General features: G+C 36.9%; 1 protein-coding gene across 6 annotated transcripts in view; it reads left to right on the top strand.

Annotated features, from left to right (window-relative positions):
- The window catches only part of LOC128656167 (allantoinase, mitochondrial), a 120,088-nt gene that overhangs the window by 97,718 nt on the left and 4,795 nt on the right, over positions 1 to 17,575 (top strand). For all 6 annotated transcript variants that reach the window (XM_053709911.1, XM_053709909.1, XM_053709912.1 and 3 more), the window contains exons 9-10: positions 7,706 to 7,844; positions 12,714 to 12,886. In XM_053709911.1, the coding sequence (XP_053565886.1) occupies positions 7,706 to 7,844; positions 12,714 to 12,886 (312 nt within the window). The remainder of the gene's footprint in view (positions 1 to 7,705; positions 7,845 to 12,713; positions 12,887 to 17,575) is intronic.

The raw sequence follows: 17,575 nt of genomic DNA, 5'->3' as shown, positions 1-17,575 counted from the left end.
AGTTAGATTTGTTTATATTTCTGGAAGTGTAGCGGTTACATGTGTCATATCTCAAGGAGTATAGGGGTTACATTTATAAGATGTCTGGCAGTGCCGCAGCAGTTACATTTACCAGATTTATGGCAGTGCAGGGGTTACATTTGTCATATATTAGGAATGTCTCCCACATATGACACAGCCAGTGGACACTGTTTGCATGTGTAGCTCTACCAATGACCCTACTAATGATCAAATAAGATTTTACTTGCCAATAAGTTTGAGTGCCAAGCAGTACATTAATATGAATATATATCTTGCAGCGCCAAGATGTCAACCATACAAGCTATACTCCAAAATGCGGAATCTCCCAACCAGATCCCCAAATATCAATAGAATAAAGTGCTTAGTGAGTACAGCGCTACAATGCCCTAGAGGAAGGATATGTAGCTAAAGATGGTGTCCACGATTGGTAATACTATCTAAATTAGTTTATAATACAAATAACCGATGGGCCTAAATATATATGTGTTACAATAGAAAAGCAAAAATATAATAGATCAAACACTCCTATATGCTTAGTTTATAACATTTAATATAACATATAGAGTTTAAAATCCTTGACAATGTAAGCATACATAAAATACAATATATTACGAAAAAAACTTTAAAACAAGATCTGATGGTACCATTGTGTGTACATGGAAAAAAGATGTCCAGTTATAAAAATAGATATAAATCCTGAAATTCCGAAAAGACAGTCATATGATCCTATGATATGTCGAACTGATATAATATCCCAATGCTGGTGTATTCAAACTCAGTGTAAAAAAGTGAACCACTCAGTGATATGTGAAAAAATTAGCATATAAGTCTCCTTTCAAAATTAAAAAACCAAAATCTAAATTGGCAACATGTGATATCACAACTGTGTACAAAAAGATTAAAAAATGAAAAAATAAGATATTGAAAAGTCAAAAGATCAAAAATCAAAAAGTGAAAAAAAATAAAAAAATGAAAAAATGAAAAATATGGTGGGGTATACACCAAAAAAGCCTTAGTGAATGTCTAATGTATCCTTGGAAAACAGAACAAATAATCCCAAAATAAATCTGTGGTACTGAAAGTATATCCAAACAAGTGTGGTTATAGGATTCTTAAAGTGTTGATCCTCTTCTTAAGGAATGTGTTAAAACTTTGGTGATGTCATCTTGAACCTATAAAATGGTACAAAAAACAAACATAGTGCAATAAAGCTACTATATAATAGGAATAAAGGTGTTTAACTCACCAACTGAGATCCTGAGCCGTAATACCAGTTAGTTAGTGAGAAAACTTACTCTTAAAAGATTTTTTTGTAAATCAGCATTGGAAAAAACAAACTCTCAACCAAACATCGATATGAGAGTAATTGATAATCAGACACAAGAGAAATTAGAATATACGAATCTGAAGCCCAAATCAACTTTTTTCCCCATTACACATAAGGGACCTCAAATTGAAACATTTGAAAATGTAGTATGTGATGATATAAAGAAACTCAAGAACAACAACATAAAAAAATTCCACCATAATTTAACCAAGACACAGATGGACACGATAAAAGGCCTAGAAGATAATAAAGCTATTATAGTGAAACCGGCCGATAAGGGAGGGGGGATTGTTATTTTAAATAAAGAAGACTATAATAGGGAGTCAGATAGAATTCTGGGGGATTTAGAGACTTACGAAGTTCTAAATTCGGACCCTACAGAAAGATATAAAGGAGAACTAGACTCCATACTTCTGTCAGCCAAAAGGAAAGGAGTAATTAACAACCATGAATACAGGTATATATCCATTCAACACCCAAGGATACCTGTATTTTACTACCTTCCTAAAATCCACAAGAGGCTGAATAATCCCCCTGGTAGGCCTATCATATCAGGTATAGGCTCAATTACCTGCAACCTATCAGAATACATAGACAGGAGACTTCAGAAACATGTACAAAGATTGCCCTCGTATCTTAGGGATTTAACTGAAGTCCTGAATGTACTTAATAGTCTAGAATGGGACAGAGAATACATTCTGGCAACCTGTGACGTCACTGCTCTCTATACGAGCATCCCACATGATCTGGGTCTAGAAGCAGTCAGGTATTATATGGAGAAGGATAGTGAACTGAGTCAGGAACAAAGAGAATTTGTCCTGGAAGGTATCTCATACATCCTCAGTCATAACTATTTCAACGACAGAGGAGTATTTTACAACCAAAAATGCAGAACAGCTATGGGGACCAGGTTTGCGCCTAGCTATGCCAACTTGTATATGGGCCAATGGGAGAACCTGTTTTGGGACTCCTGCCCAGCAGGCGCAGACCTGGTCCTGTATAAGAGATACATAGATGACATCCTTATTGTGTGGAAGGGGTCTGTTGAAGACCTTCAACATACCATAAATGTGATGAACAACAACAGAATGAATCTAAAATTCACATACGAAATAAATAAATACAACATCCACTTTCTAGATCTGAATATAAATGTAAAAGAAAGGAAACTCTCGACATCCACATACTTTAAGGATGTAGATTGCAGTAACTACATCCATCAAACCAGCTGTCACCATCATAGATGGAAATCAAATATTCCGAAAGGACAGATGATGAGGATCAGGAAAAACTGCTCTGATACAGATAAATGGAAGGAGCAGTCTGAAATCCTGAAAAAAAGATTCATAGACAGGGGATACGACGAAAAGACCATACATAAAACAATAGAAGAAGTGGAGAAAATGGACAGACGATCTATGCTAAAATACAAAGAAAAGACCCTACAAGGAAGCAATACCATAAAGGTACCCTTTATTTCAGAATACAGTGAGAACAAGTTTTTAATTTAAAAGATAATTAAGAAACATTGGCATTTTCTCAAAGAAGATAATGTGATTGGGAAGGATCTGGAAGAGTCCCCCACATTCATATATAGGAAAACAAAAAATCTAAAGACTATGATTGCCCCCAGTGTCCCTATAGCGACCAGAAAAACCAGAATCAATGATGTATATGGCAAACAACTAAAAGGCTTTTTTCCATGCCATCTATGTAAAGCCTGTAAACATGGTAGGAAAAGCCATAGGTTTAAATCCAAGATCACACAAGAGTCCTTTAATATGAAAGAAATGATCAGGTGTCAGGACTCGGGCATCATATATCTAATTGAATGCGGATGTGGACTACAATATGTAGGGCAAACCTCCAGGAAACTCCGGGACAGAATCCGAGAGCATCTTTTACAGATAAAGTGGGGCAAGGAGGACTTTCCACTATATAAACATTTTAAGGAAGTCCATAATGGTAGTAATAAATCTTTCAAATATATGGGTATCAGCAGACCAATAAAAAATTGGAGAGGGGGGGATTTCGAAAGACAACTTTTAAAAGTAGAATCCAAGTGGATTTTCCTGTTAGACTGCACCTTTCCCAAAGGTCTAAATAGCAGCACGGAAATATTCCATCTATTATGAGCTGATTCCACTTGACATCTAATATCCATTAACCCCATATCTGATCCCTTAAAACGTTTGGTGTAATGGGTGGAAAAGTGTGGAAATATACCTAAGGGCCATCCATCTTATATACTCTGAAATTTTCGAATTTTGATACCTTGGAGTTTTAGAATTTTAGAGTTCAAGTTTTAGAGTTCAAGTATTTTAGGATTTTAAAATCTAGAAACCACAGACATCCTTTTTTAAGTCTTCTTAAGGTCTACATTTAAGGTTTATATTTAGAGAAACGTTATGCCCCACAATGCGTGAACTCCTAGATTTTTTCAGTCCAGATATTTTAACCTAGTTTTTTAATCCTCATGTTTTTTTAATTCTCTTGGTTTAATCCTCACTTTTTATCTTTATTTTCAAACCCTCAATCTTAACCAATATGTTTTTATATACAATTTCTATATATACAGTTTGAGGTTTTTAACATATATTAAATGAGCTTTAAGGTTTTTATGCATTATTTATAATTTATATCTTTTTCCGTTGGGTCTTATACTCATTTATACATAACATGATTATTAAAGGAAGGGTCAATAATATCTAAAGAAATTTGGTTCCCAGACCCAGATATTCTAAATTCCTATTCCAAATTCCTATTCCCACTTCATAAGTTTTTATATGTTTTATAATTTTGTATTTAAATATTATGTGGATTTGTTACTTATTATATTTATTACTTATATATTGTACATTTTTTATACTTTTTGTATTTTTATATGCCATATAAATTTTGGAATCTGTTACAGACCAACGTTATGCCGACAACGGTCATTTATATATATGTACACTTTTTTGGCACATCAGACAGATCCTGAGCCTAATACCAACGACTATAACACATTCAGAAACCACACTATGCATATGCACCTCAGGTCTTCAAAGACACAGCACCCATAGACAAAGGCATTGCATGTGGTAAAGTAGCGCCAACCAGAAGTACGTATACGAGCCATGACGTCACTTCCGGCTAATTCCCACATCCGGTGTAAACATCCGGCAATCGAGATACGGCCTCATACATATCGAACCTCAATGTAATGAATATTATGGAGCATGATATACACATATAGAAGGGATATATACAGTGACTATGAGCTAGGATTCTATAAACAAAAATAAGAGCGCAATTTTCGACGCAGATTTTTGGCGCGAATTTTAGGCGCCAAAATCGATTCAATTTCATTGGCTAACCAATACATTTAAGGTGGGCAAACTAGAGAGCCGGTACCAGTCTTGAGAAAGGTCCTTTGCGGACCGAAACGCGTTGACTAACTGGTATTACGGCTCAGGATCTCAGTTGGTGAGTTAAACACCTTTATTCCTATTATATAGTAGCTTTATTGCACTATGTTTGTTTTTGTACCATTTTATAGGTTCAAGATGACATCACCAAAGTTTTAACACATTCCTTAAGAAGAGGATCAACACTTTAAGAATCCTATAACCACACTTGTTTGGATATACTTTCAGTACCACAGATTTATTTTGGGAATATTTGTTCTGTTTTCCAAGGATACATTAGACATTCACTAAGGCTTTTTTGGTGTACACCCCACCATATTTTTCATTTTTTCTTTTTTTTTTTTTCTTTTTTTTTTTTTTTTTTACTTTTTGATTTTTGATCTTTTGACTTTTCAATATCTTATTTTTTCATTTTTTAATCTTTTTGTACACAGTTGTGATATCACATGTTGCAAATTTAGATTTTGGTTTTTTAACCCCTTAATGACCACAATGTACCCTGTATGTCACTGGTCGTTAAGGGTTTTTTCAGGAAATAATAGCACAAGTCTAGCAAGAACACGCTATTAATGCCCTCCCTCCAGCAGGCTTTGTGGAATAGAGCAGTCTCAACGCTGGTGGTAAAACCGCGCTATAAAACAATCAAGTCCCAAAAAAGGCCATCGACATACAGGGTACGTCGCTGGTCCTTAAGGGGTTAATTTTGAAAGGAGACTTATATGCTAATTTTTTCACATATCACTGAGTGGTTCACTTTTTTACACTGAATTTGAACACACCAGCATTGGGATATTATATCAGTTCGACATATCATAGGATAATATGACTGTCTTTTCGGACTTTCAGGATTTATATCTATTCTTTTTTCCATGTACACACAATGGTACCATCAGATCTTGTTTTAAAGTTAATATATTGTATTTTATGTATGCTTACATTGTCAAGGATTTTAAACTCTATATGTTATATTAAATGTTATAAACTAAGCATATAGGAGTGTTTGATCTATTATATTTTTGCTTTTCTATTGTAACACATATATATTTAGGACCAAGCAGTACATTACTTGTACAGATATTATTAATGATATTTACCAGCACACACACAGTATATACAGTATGTATATACACACAAATTATATATATATATATATATATATATATATATACACATACACACACACACACATACACACACACACACACAGTATATATATATATATATATATATATATATATATATACACACGCACACACACACACACAGTATATATATATATATATATATATATATATAAATATATATATATATAAATATATATATATATATATATATACCCACACACACAAACTATATATATATATATATATATATATATATATATATACACACACACAGTGTGTGTATTGTGTGTATGTATGTATGTGTGTGTGTATATATATATATATATATATTATATATTTATATGTATATATATATATATATATATATATATATATATATATATATATATATAAAACAACCTTGGGGACAAATAGGAGATGTTTTGAAACATGTAAATAATAAACATAAGGCTATTTCACTCATTGTCCCACAGCTACATTTGAAGTGTGTGTATTTGAGCACCTATAATCTGACACACATTTTACACTGATCACTGCAGATAAAGCAGACACAATGCACACTTGTTTTGTGTGACCTGCAGTGGGGAAACCAAGGAATTCCCAATTTGCTTCTTTATCTGTGGCTGCCAGGATATAAAGCACAATAGGGAAGGGATACTACTCTGACACACACATTGGTTATACGGCTGTGTTTTCACAAAAAAATACTTCTGCCTTCCCTCTCACTGACTGTTAGCTTCTCCCAGCACTTCCTGCAGAGGTCTAATGATGTCATCATCTCACTTCAGCTCTGTAGTAAGTGGCCTAGCAGGAGGAGGGGCATTGCAAGTCCTAGGTTAACTGTGAGAGCACCAACAGGGAAATGCAACTTTATTTGTTATCTGGTTGTAAATAGAGGAGAGTAAAGAGATTAGCTGGGCCCTCTAGTGGCGAATCTCCAGGGTTCAGTGGCTGCAAATGGTTGATGCGACATTTGGGACCCTGGACATTCCGTCACTTTTAAAATGTAAAAAAAAAAATTCTTTTTTTTTAAATCACTTCTTTTGCCCTGGGGGGCACAGCATTCTATTAAGGGGGCATTGCCCCTCAATGCCCCCCCTTAGAGCCGACCCTGACGTAGACCCAGATTTGGGAAACCTCATAAATGTGGAGGAGGTGTTAGGGGCCCGCTCTGCAGGCTCTTTGCTTCCTGTCCTGAAGTTCTGCTCTTCCTCCGGTCTCACTTTGCACCCCCTTCACAGACTGTTTTCCTCATGCACCCTCCTGGTCCCAGCTCAAAAACACAATGCGTTCTTCTATGAGGCAGTGAGAACCTGCGGCAGCATTTCTTTGGTATCAGAGGCTGGGCGGGCCCCTTGAGACCATCAGGCCCCTCACTACAATCACCCTTGTTACCCCCTGATGGCAGCCCTGTTTATATCTTAAACCTGGAGATATTATGAAGCTTTCTGATTGGTATGGCCAATGCTACCTTAAAAGCTGCTTATGTGCGTCACATGCTTGTATGGTGTTTTAATAAAGCATTTGGATGTATTTCCACCCTACTCCCACCTAGACTGACAGCCCGTAGATCACATCTATGAGAGGATGAAAAGTATTTGTTTTTGGGTCTTTGTGTCTAAGCAGTTTTGTGGCACTTGTGCAAGCATTAGTATTGAGGTATATTTGAAGTTTGTTTATATATCAATACATATTTTTGAACTTCTAAAAATGCTGTCAGGCCCTATAGGCGAAAGGAAATTATCACTATGGACCTCAATTTAAAAAGATTAAATTATCCTAATATTCTAAAGATGGCTGATTGTTGTGGCTCTGTCTTGCAGGACTCACTCTGGAATGCATTGTTGCAAGGTCAGATAGACATGGTGGTATCTGATCATTCTCCTTGCACCTCAGATCTGAAGCTTCTACATGATGGGGATTTTATGAAAGCCTGGGGTGGCATTTGCTCCTTGCAGCTCGGTGAGTAGGAAATCTTGACAGGACACTTATGCATTACAAGTTCATTAAGAGAGTAGTGAAATCATTACAACCATATACATACTATATGCACATGAGGATTAAAGAACTATATATGTTTAGCATTGTATCCAAATGTAATTTCCAAGTAAGTTTCCATAATAAATCAGTAGTCACAAAGTAAATCTGATCAGTATTTACAGAAATACTTGCATTAAAAACTCTTATTTGCAGATACACAGTGTTAAAAATTAATAAATATATTTTGGGGACAACTAGAGTAGCAATTCTTTAACATAACTTTTGTAGAATGCTATTGTGAAAGCAATTCACAGTGTTAGAATGATTTAAAATACCACATTTATTTTTAGTAGTTGAAATGATTTGATTTTGGACGTTAGACCAATTTGTGATAGCAAATATACACTATATTAGAAACACAACAATACGCACTACACTAGAAACACAACAATACACATTACACTAGAGACACAACAATATACACTACACTAGAGACACAACAATATACACTACACTAGAGACACAACAATACACACTACACTAGAAACACAACAATATACACTACACTAGAGACACAACAATATACACTACACTAGAGACACAACAATATACACTACACTAGAAACACAACAATATACACTACACTAGAGACACAACAATATACACTACACTAGAGACACAACAATATACACTACACTAGAAACACAACAATACACATTACACTAGAGACACAACAATATACACTACACTAGAGACACAACAATATACACTACACTAGAAACACAACAATATACATTACACTAGAGACAAAACAAAATACACTACACTAGAGACACAACAATATACACTACACTAGAGACACAACAATATACACTACACTAGAGACACAGCAATATATACTACACTAGAGACACAACAATATACACTACACTAGAGACAAAACAATATACACTACACTAGAGACACAACAATATACACTACACTAGAGACACAGCAATATATACTACACTAGAGACACAACAATATACACTACACTAGAGACAAAACAATATACACTACACTAGAAACACAACAATATATACTACACTAGAGGCACAACAATATACACTACACTAGAGACACAACAATATACACTACACTAGAAATACAACAATATACACTACACTAGAGACACAACAATATACACTACACTATAGACACAACAATATACACTATACTAGAGACACAACAATATACACTAAACTAGAAACACAACAATATATACTACACTAGAGGCACAACAATATACACTACACTAGAGACACAACAATATACACTACACTAGAAATACAACAATATACACTACACTAGAGACACAACAATATACACTACACTATAGACACAACAATATACACTACACTAGAAACACAACAATATATACTACACTAGAGGCACAACAATATACACTACACTAGAGACAAAACAATATACACTACACTAGAGACACAACAATATACACTACACTAGAGGCACAACAATATACACTACACTAGAGACACAACAATATACACTACACTAGAAATACAACAATATACACTACACTAGAGACACAACAATATACACTACACTATAGACACAACAATATACACTACACTAGAAACACAACAATATATACTACACTAGAGACACAACAATATACACTACACTAGAGACACAACAATATACACTACACTAGAGACAAAACAATATACACTACACTAGAGACACAACAATATATACTACACTAGAGACACAACAATATACACTACACTAGAGACACAACAATATACACTACACTAGAAACACAACAATATACACTACACTAGAGACACAGCAATATATACTACACTAGAGACACAACAATATACACTACACTAGAGACAAAACAATATACACTACACTAGAGACACAACAATATACACTACACTAGAGACAAAACAATATACACTACACTAGAGACAAAACAATATACACTACACTAGAACACAACAAAATACACTTCACTAAAGACACAACAATATACACTACACTAGAGACACAACAATATACACTACACTAGAGACAAAACAATATACACTACACTAGAACACAACAAAATGCACTTCACTAAAGACAAAACAATATACACTACACTAGAACACAACAAAATACACTTCACTAAAGACACAACAATATACACTACACTAGAACACAACAATATACACTACACTAGAGACAAAACAATATACACTACACTAGAACACAACAAAATGCACTTCACTAAAGACAAAACAATATACACTACACTAGAACACAACAAAATACACTTCACTAAAGACACAACAATATACACTACACTAGAACACAACAATATACACTACACTAGAGACAAAACAATATACACTACACTAGAACACAACAAAATGCACTTCACTAAAGACAAAACAATATACACTACACTAGAACACAACAAAATACACTTCACTAAAGACACAACAATATACACTACACTAGAACACAACAATATACACTACACTAGAGACAAAACAATATACACTACACTAGAACACAACAAAATGCACTTCACTAAAGACAAAACAATATACACTACACTAGAGACACAACAATATACACTACACTAGAACACAACAATATACACTACACTAGAGACAAAACAATATACACTACACTAGAACACAACAAAATGCACTTCACTAAAGACAAAACAATATACACTACACTAGAGGCACAACAATATACACTACACTAGAGACAAAACAATATACACTACACTAGAGACAAAACAATATACACTACACTAGAGACACAACAATATACACTACACTAGAGACAAAACAATATACACTACACTAGAGACAAAACAATATACACTACACTAGAACACAACAAAATACACTTCACTAAAGACACAACAATATACACTACACTAGAACACAACAATATACACTACACTAGAGACAAAACAATATACACTACACTAGAAACACAACAAAATGCACTTCACTAAAGACAAAACAATATACACTACACTAGAAACACAACTGCACCCAGGAGCTCTTTAATTGATATCTTTATCTGTAACTAACCACTAGAGGAGTTTGAAACTCATCCTATTCTGGAAGGCTATTCAGGTAGTGGGCCGTGCATCCAGCTTGACTGTGAGTGCTGCCTTTCATATGGAAAGGGCACCAAATTGAAGCTGTGAGCACTGTCTCATCTTTGAGTGAAAATGCATTATGGGATGAGATTCCTGTACTTCTTTAGATTTTGTGGTATGTACACATAGTCCAATACAGTCCACGGGGCCGATTTATGAAGGCCCGTATTCAGCCTAATGCTGTTGTTTCCTCGCGAAACAGGAGTTAAGAAGCAGCGGCCTTAATACCACTGCTCCTTAACTCATCCACCTCATCTGAAACGGCGGATAGCAATACGCACGATCACATACAATCAGGTTAATTGATACCCCCTGCTAGCACGAATCTGCAGGGGGCGGCATTGCACAAACAGTTCACCAGAACTGCATGTGCAATGATAAATGCCGACAGCATATGCTGTCTGCATTTATCGATGTGTGGCGGACTTGATTCACTAGAACGGATCATGTCCGCTCGCACTTTGTTAAATCGGCCCCCACATCTGTATTATATAGTCATTATTTAGGGCTTCAATTATCTGTGCAGTCAATCTTTATGCTGGTGTGGGGTTGGCACATTCTGATTAAAAGTTGTAACCAGATCTTCTATTTTGTGTTTTTCACATTTGCTGCAGTATTAATCATAACTTCAGACTTGTATCAGAGCAAATAAACACATTAATGGCTTGAGTATCTGTATATCTCCTTACAATATTACTGTTACTTCTATGCTTGCCTCTAACCATGAAATTTTGCCCTTTGTTCCTTCCTCATACAACTTTCTGTTTCTTTAATTAATATATTGGGACTGATTTATGCAAGTGTGAGCGGACATACTGTAGTACGATGAAGCATATCATGTCCGCCGCATATCGATAAATGCCGACAGCATTGTGCAATGCCGCCCCCTGCAGATTTACGGCCAATCGGCCGCGAGCAGGGGTTGTCAATCAGCCGATCGTATAGGATCGGGCGGATTAAAGACTGCAGCCTCAGAGGCAACGGACAAGTTATGGAGCAGCTGTCTTTAGACCGCTGCTTCATAACTGCTGTTTCCAGCGAGCCTAATGGCTCGCGCGGAAACAAGGGGAACAAGGGCCATTTGGCCCTTGTTAAATCTACCCCTTTGAATCATTTCATTAAAAGTAATGAGAGCTTTGCTCTTAACAGTTCTCTATTAAGTGCTTTTATGTAATTTAGTTCTCACACTATGAATTGCAATGACATTTTGCTAAAGGTAAGAGTCTATAATACATTCATCTTAGGAGCAGCCTGGGAGAACTCTCTTTAGAAAATTATATGCAATGAAAAATCTGGGCAGTTTCAGATGTTTTTACATCTGGGCCAAATTATCAAGCTCCGAATGGCGCTAAAGACTGCTGCTCCATAAGTTGACCGCCTGCTCTGAGGCAGCAGACAGAAATCAACCCGATCGAATACGACCAGGTTGATTGACACCACCTGCTAGCGGCCGATTGCCTGCGAATCTGCCGGGGGGGGTATTGCACAAGCAATGATGCAATGATAAATGCAGACAGCGTATTCTGTCTGCATTTATCAATGTGCAGCGGACATGATACGCTATATTGTATCATGTCCGATCACACTTTGATAAATAAATATGCCCCTAAATCTGAATTTCAACCAAATGACTCTGACATGAGTGAAATATAAATCGCTCTCTCTTTCTGCTACAGGTTTGTCTCTTTTCTGGAGTTCTGCAAGATGTCGTGGATTTACTCTTCCAGATGTTTCTTGCTTACTGAGCAGAAACCCTGCTAAACTGTGCAGTCTAGATGAACGCAAGGGGTCCCTTCATACTGGATATGATGCAGATCTTGTGATCTGGGACCCTGACAAGGAGTTCCAGGTAAAGGAAATGGAGTAAATTATTTTTTTAACCCACTGTTTGCGATCTGCTTTTGTTACCAAAAGTGAGCAACCCCCTCTCATATGCTGCACATAAAGTCTATTAATCAACACCTCAATACATGTTGCAAATGCAAATCTGTTAACAAAACACGGATATTAATGTCGATTTTCGAGAAACAAACATTTGAATGAATGCACAACAAAATTTAAAAAAACAAATAAATACTAACAAAATTCAACAGTATTCATTTGTTTCCTTTAAATTAAATTAGGGGGTTAAAATACTTATCTGTAGCGCGCAGGAGAGCAGCGCTAATCCCTATCCTTCTTCACAGAGCCCCAGGGCCTAGTGGGAGGCATATCCCAGGGCCTGTTCTAAAGGCAAAGGTCTTTTAGCAAAGGACCTGTGATCCGCAATGCTAAGACATGTATCAGCGTGCCATGGGGCTCTGAAGAAGGTTTGTGATTAGATCGGCTCTTCAGCACGCTAAAGTTAAGTATTTAACCCCTTAATGACCGGACCATTTTTCAATTTTCTTACCCTTAATGACAATGGCTATTTTTACATTTCTGCAGTGTTTGTGTTTAGCTGTAATTTTCCTCTTACTCATTTACTGTACCCACACATATTATATACCGTTTTTCTCGCCATTAAATGTACTTTCTAAAGATACCATAATTTTCATCATATCTTATAATTTACTATAAAAAATTTTATAAAATATGAGGAAAAAATTGAAAAAAACACACTTTTTCTAACTTTGACCCCAAAAATCTGTTACACATCTAGGACCACCAAAAAACACCCATGCTAAATAGTTTCTAAATTTTGTCCTGAGTTTAGAAATACCCAATGTTTACATGATCTTTGCTTTTTTTGCAAGTTATAGTACAAGTAGCACTTTGCTATTTCCAAACCACTTTTTTTCAAAATTAGCGCTAGTTACATTGGAACACTGATATCTGTCCGGAATACCTGAATATCCCTTGACATGTATATATTTATTTTTAGAAGACAACCCAAAGTATTGATTTATACCCATTTTTTGCCACCATTTCACTGCCAAATGCGAGAAAATAAAAAAAAATCGTTCACTTTTTCCCAAATTTTGTCACAAACTTTAGGTTTCTCACTGAAATTATTTACAAACAGTTTGTGCAATTATGGCACAAATGGTTGTAAATGCTTCTCTGGGATCCTCTTTGTTCAGAAATAGCAGACATATATGGCTTTGGCATTGCTTTTTGGTAATTAGAAGGCTGCTAAATGCTGCTGCGCACCACACTTGTATTATGCCCAGCAGTGAAGGGGTTAATTAGGGAGCTTGTAGAGACCTTGAAGGGTTAATTTTAGCTTTAGTGTAGTGTAGTAGACAACCCAAAGTATTGATCTAGGCCCATTTTGGTACATTTGATGCCACCATTTCACCGCCAAATGCGAGCAAATAAAAAAAAAAAGTTAAAATTTTCACAATTTTAGGTTTCTCACTGAAATTATTTACAAACAGCTTGTGCAATTATGTCACAAATGGTTGTAAATGCTTCTCTGGGATCTCCTTTGTTCAGAAATAGCAGACATATATGGCTTTGGCGTTGCTTTTTGGCAATTAGGAGGCCACTAAATGCTGCTGCGCACCACACTTGTATTATGCCCAGCAGTTAAGGGGTTAATTAGGTAGCTTGTAGAGAGCTTGCAGGGTTAATTTTAGCTTTAGTGTAGAGATCAGCCTCCCACCTGACACATCCCACCCCCTGATCCCTCCCAAACAGCTCTCTTCCCTCCCCCACCCCACAATTGTCCCCGCCATCTTAAGTACTGGCAGAAAGTCTGCCAGTACTAAAATAAAAGGTGGGGTTTTTTTTTTTGTTTTTTTGTTTTTATTATTCATCTGTGATGGACCCCTGCCTTAGCCCCCAACCTCCCTGATCCCCCCCAAACAGCTCTCTAACCCTCCCAACCTACCTATTTGCCACCATCTTGGGTACTGGCAGCTGTCTGCCAGTACCCAGTTTTCCCAAAAAAAGAGAGATTGGTTTTTTTTTTGTTTTTTTTCTTAAATACATAGTTTTCTGTAGTGTAGCTTCCCCCCCCCAATAACCCCATCCCCCTACCCTAGCAGATCCTATTAGTATTTTTTTTTTAAAAAAAATGTTTTCTGCCCCCCTCTCTCTTCTTTAATCATTGGTGGCAGTGGTTGCTGAACGCGCGCGCGCCCCCGTAGGCCCCCCTCCGCACGCTCCCAGCATCCAGCGTGCACATAGCACTTGCAGGAACCGGATGCCGGGTAGCGATGGGCCGCCCACCCACCTCCCTTGAAAGCTCCCACCCACCAACGAACGGCACCATCGCTACCGGTGCAGAGAGGGCCACAGAGTGGCTCTCTCTGCATCAGATGCTTGTTAAAGGGTATTGCAGGATGCCTCAATATCGAGGCATCACTGCAATACCCTGAGAGCTGCTGGAAGTGATTGCGATCGCTTCTAGCACTCTCTTAAACAACTGACGTACCAGGTACGTCCATTGTCACTAACTGTTAGTTTTTGCAGAACATACCTGGTACGTCAGTTGTCATTAAGGGGTTAAAGGGACAGTCAAGTCCAAAATTAATGTTCATGATTCAAATAGGCCATGTAATTTTAAACAACTTTCCAATTTACTTTTATCACCTATTTTGCTTCTCTTGGTATTCTTAGTCGAAAGCTAAACCTAGGTAGGCTCATATGCTAATTTGTTAGACCTTGAAGGCCGCCTCTTATGTGAATGCATTTTGACAGTTTTTCACCACTAGAAGGCATAAGATTATGTGTGTCATATAGATAACATTGAGCTCACTCACGTGAAGTTACCTAGGAGTAAGCACTTATTGGCTAAACTGCAAGTCTGTCAAAAGAACTGAAATAAGGGGGCAGTTTGCAGAGGCTTAGATACAAGGTAATCACAGAGGTAAAAAGTGTATTATTATAACCGTGTTGGTTATGCAAAACTGGGGAATGGGTAATAAAGGGATTATCTATCTTCTTTAAACAACAAAAATTCTGGTGTTGACTGTCCCTTTAACACTACAGGCGAACGTTTTCACCTGTAGAAAATAAATATTTTCATTTGTTTAATGAGAATTAATGTAAATGTTCCACAAATATTGAGTATTCATTTAGTTTAAAACAAAACTAATACTAAATAGCATGGGCAACGAATATTCTAAAAATGCAGTTTTTTTAATATTTGTTATGAAAGATTCAGCCAAACCAATAGAGCATATAATTTTAATCAATGTTCCAATTTACTTCTGTCATAAAATTCTATGATGGATAACTGTAACAGAAACAGAGGCGCCACATGTGTAGATCAATGAGAACCACAATATCCAAGCAAGACAAGATACAGGGTACTCACAAACGTAAAGGCACTCTATTGTGCCTATAGAAGCAGGCTGGTATTCTAGCAGCAAACCAGCTGGCTGTACCAAGGAATCCCCGTTGTGGTCAACAGCACTGGTATCCTGTAGCTACAGGTCTCCAAACAGCAACCCTTGCCCGGATCTGTAACTAACACTGACACACAGCTCCCTGCTGCTCCTGTAACTGACATACCGCTGCTCCTGTGTGTGACCTGTTTGGAGACCTGTAGCTACAGGATACCAGTGCTGTTGACCACGACGGGGATTCCTTGGTACAGCCAGCTGGTTTGCTGCTAGAATACCAGCCTGCTTCTATAGGCACAATTGAGTGCCTTTACGTTTGTGAGTACCCTGTATCTTGTCTTGCTTGGATATTGTGGTTCTCATTGATCTACACATGTGGCGCCTCTGTTTCTGTTTCTGTTACAGTTATCCATCATAGAAGTTATATCATCCTTGGGGTGAAGACTGAGAGCTGCCTGTTTATCAAACGGATTTTTGGGACATTTTGGGACTTATCTATTGCCAAACTGGTTACGACTAGTGCTACGTTTGTATATATATATATTGTATTTTACAATTTTAACATCTTTACATTATGTATATTGTGTTATGAGATGCTCGTTCATTTTTTGGTAATATCTATCATTGCCTTCTAGCGCCTCCTATAGGAGATCTGTGGTACCAAGTATCACAGGCATTCCTGTATTTTTATTGTCATAAAATTTGGTTCATTCTCTTGCTATATTTGCTGAACAATATACTACTGAAAGCTAGCTAAACACATTGGGTGAGCCAATGAACAGGACATATCTGTGCAGGAACCAATCAGCAGCTAACTCTCAGTAACCAAAGGCGACTCCTGAGCCTACCTAGGTATTCTTTTCAACAAAGGATTTCAATAGAAAGAAAAAAGATAGATAGTAGAAGTAAATTAGAAAGATGTTTAAAATAGCATGCTCTCTCTGAATAATAAAAGGCTGAAATAAACCAAGATTGAAAGATTACTGAACACAAAGTGCTCCATGTACGTGCTCCGGAGCCCTTGCTGAGCAAGTTCGCATATGCGAGCCTGCTTACTGCAATGTAAAAAGCAGCAGTCATTAGACTGCTCTTTCTTACACCCTACTCCACCTCTGAGGTGGTGAGGGAAAATCACTGAGAGCTCGCTAGCTCTCGGGGGTTGACAGTCCCTTCAGTCGCGTGAATGAAGGGGCGGGCATTACACACTCCGATGAGCGTGTAATAATACATACGGGCAAGCGAATCAACAGATGCGCTGCCCATGT

This window comes from Bombina bombina, chromosome 4, assembly GCF_027579735.1.
Source record: "Bombina bombina isolate aBomBom1 chromosome 4, aBomBom1.pri, whole genome shotgun sequence".
Lineage (NCBI taxonomy): Eukaryota > Metazoa > Chordata > Amphibia > Anura > Bombinatoridae > Bombina > Bombina bombina.
Note: the sequence above shows the minus strand (reverse complement) of the source record. Positions and strands in the feature narration are given on the sequence as shown.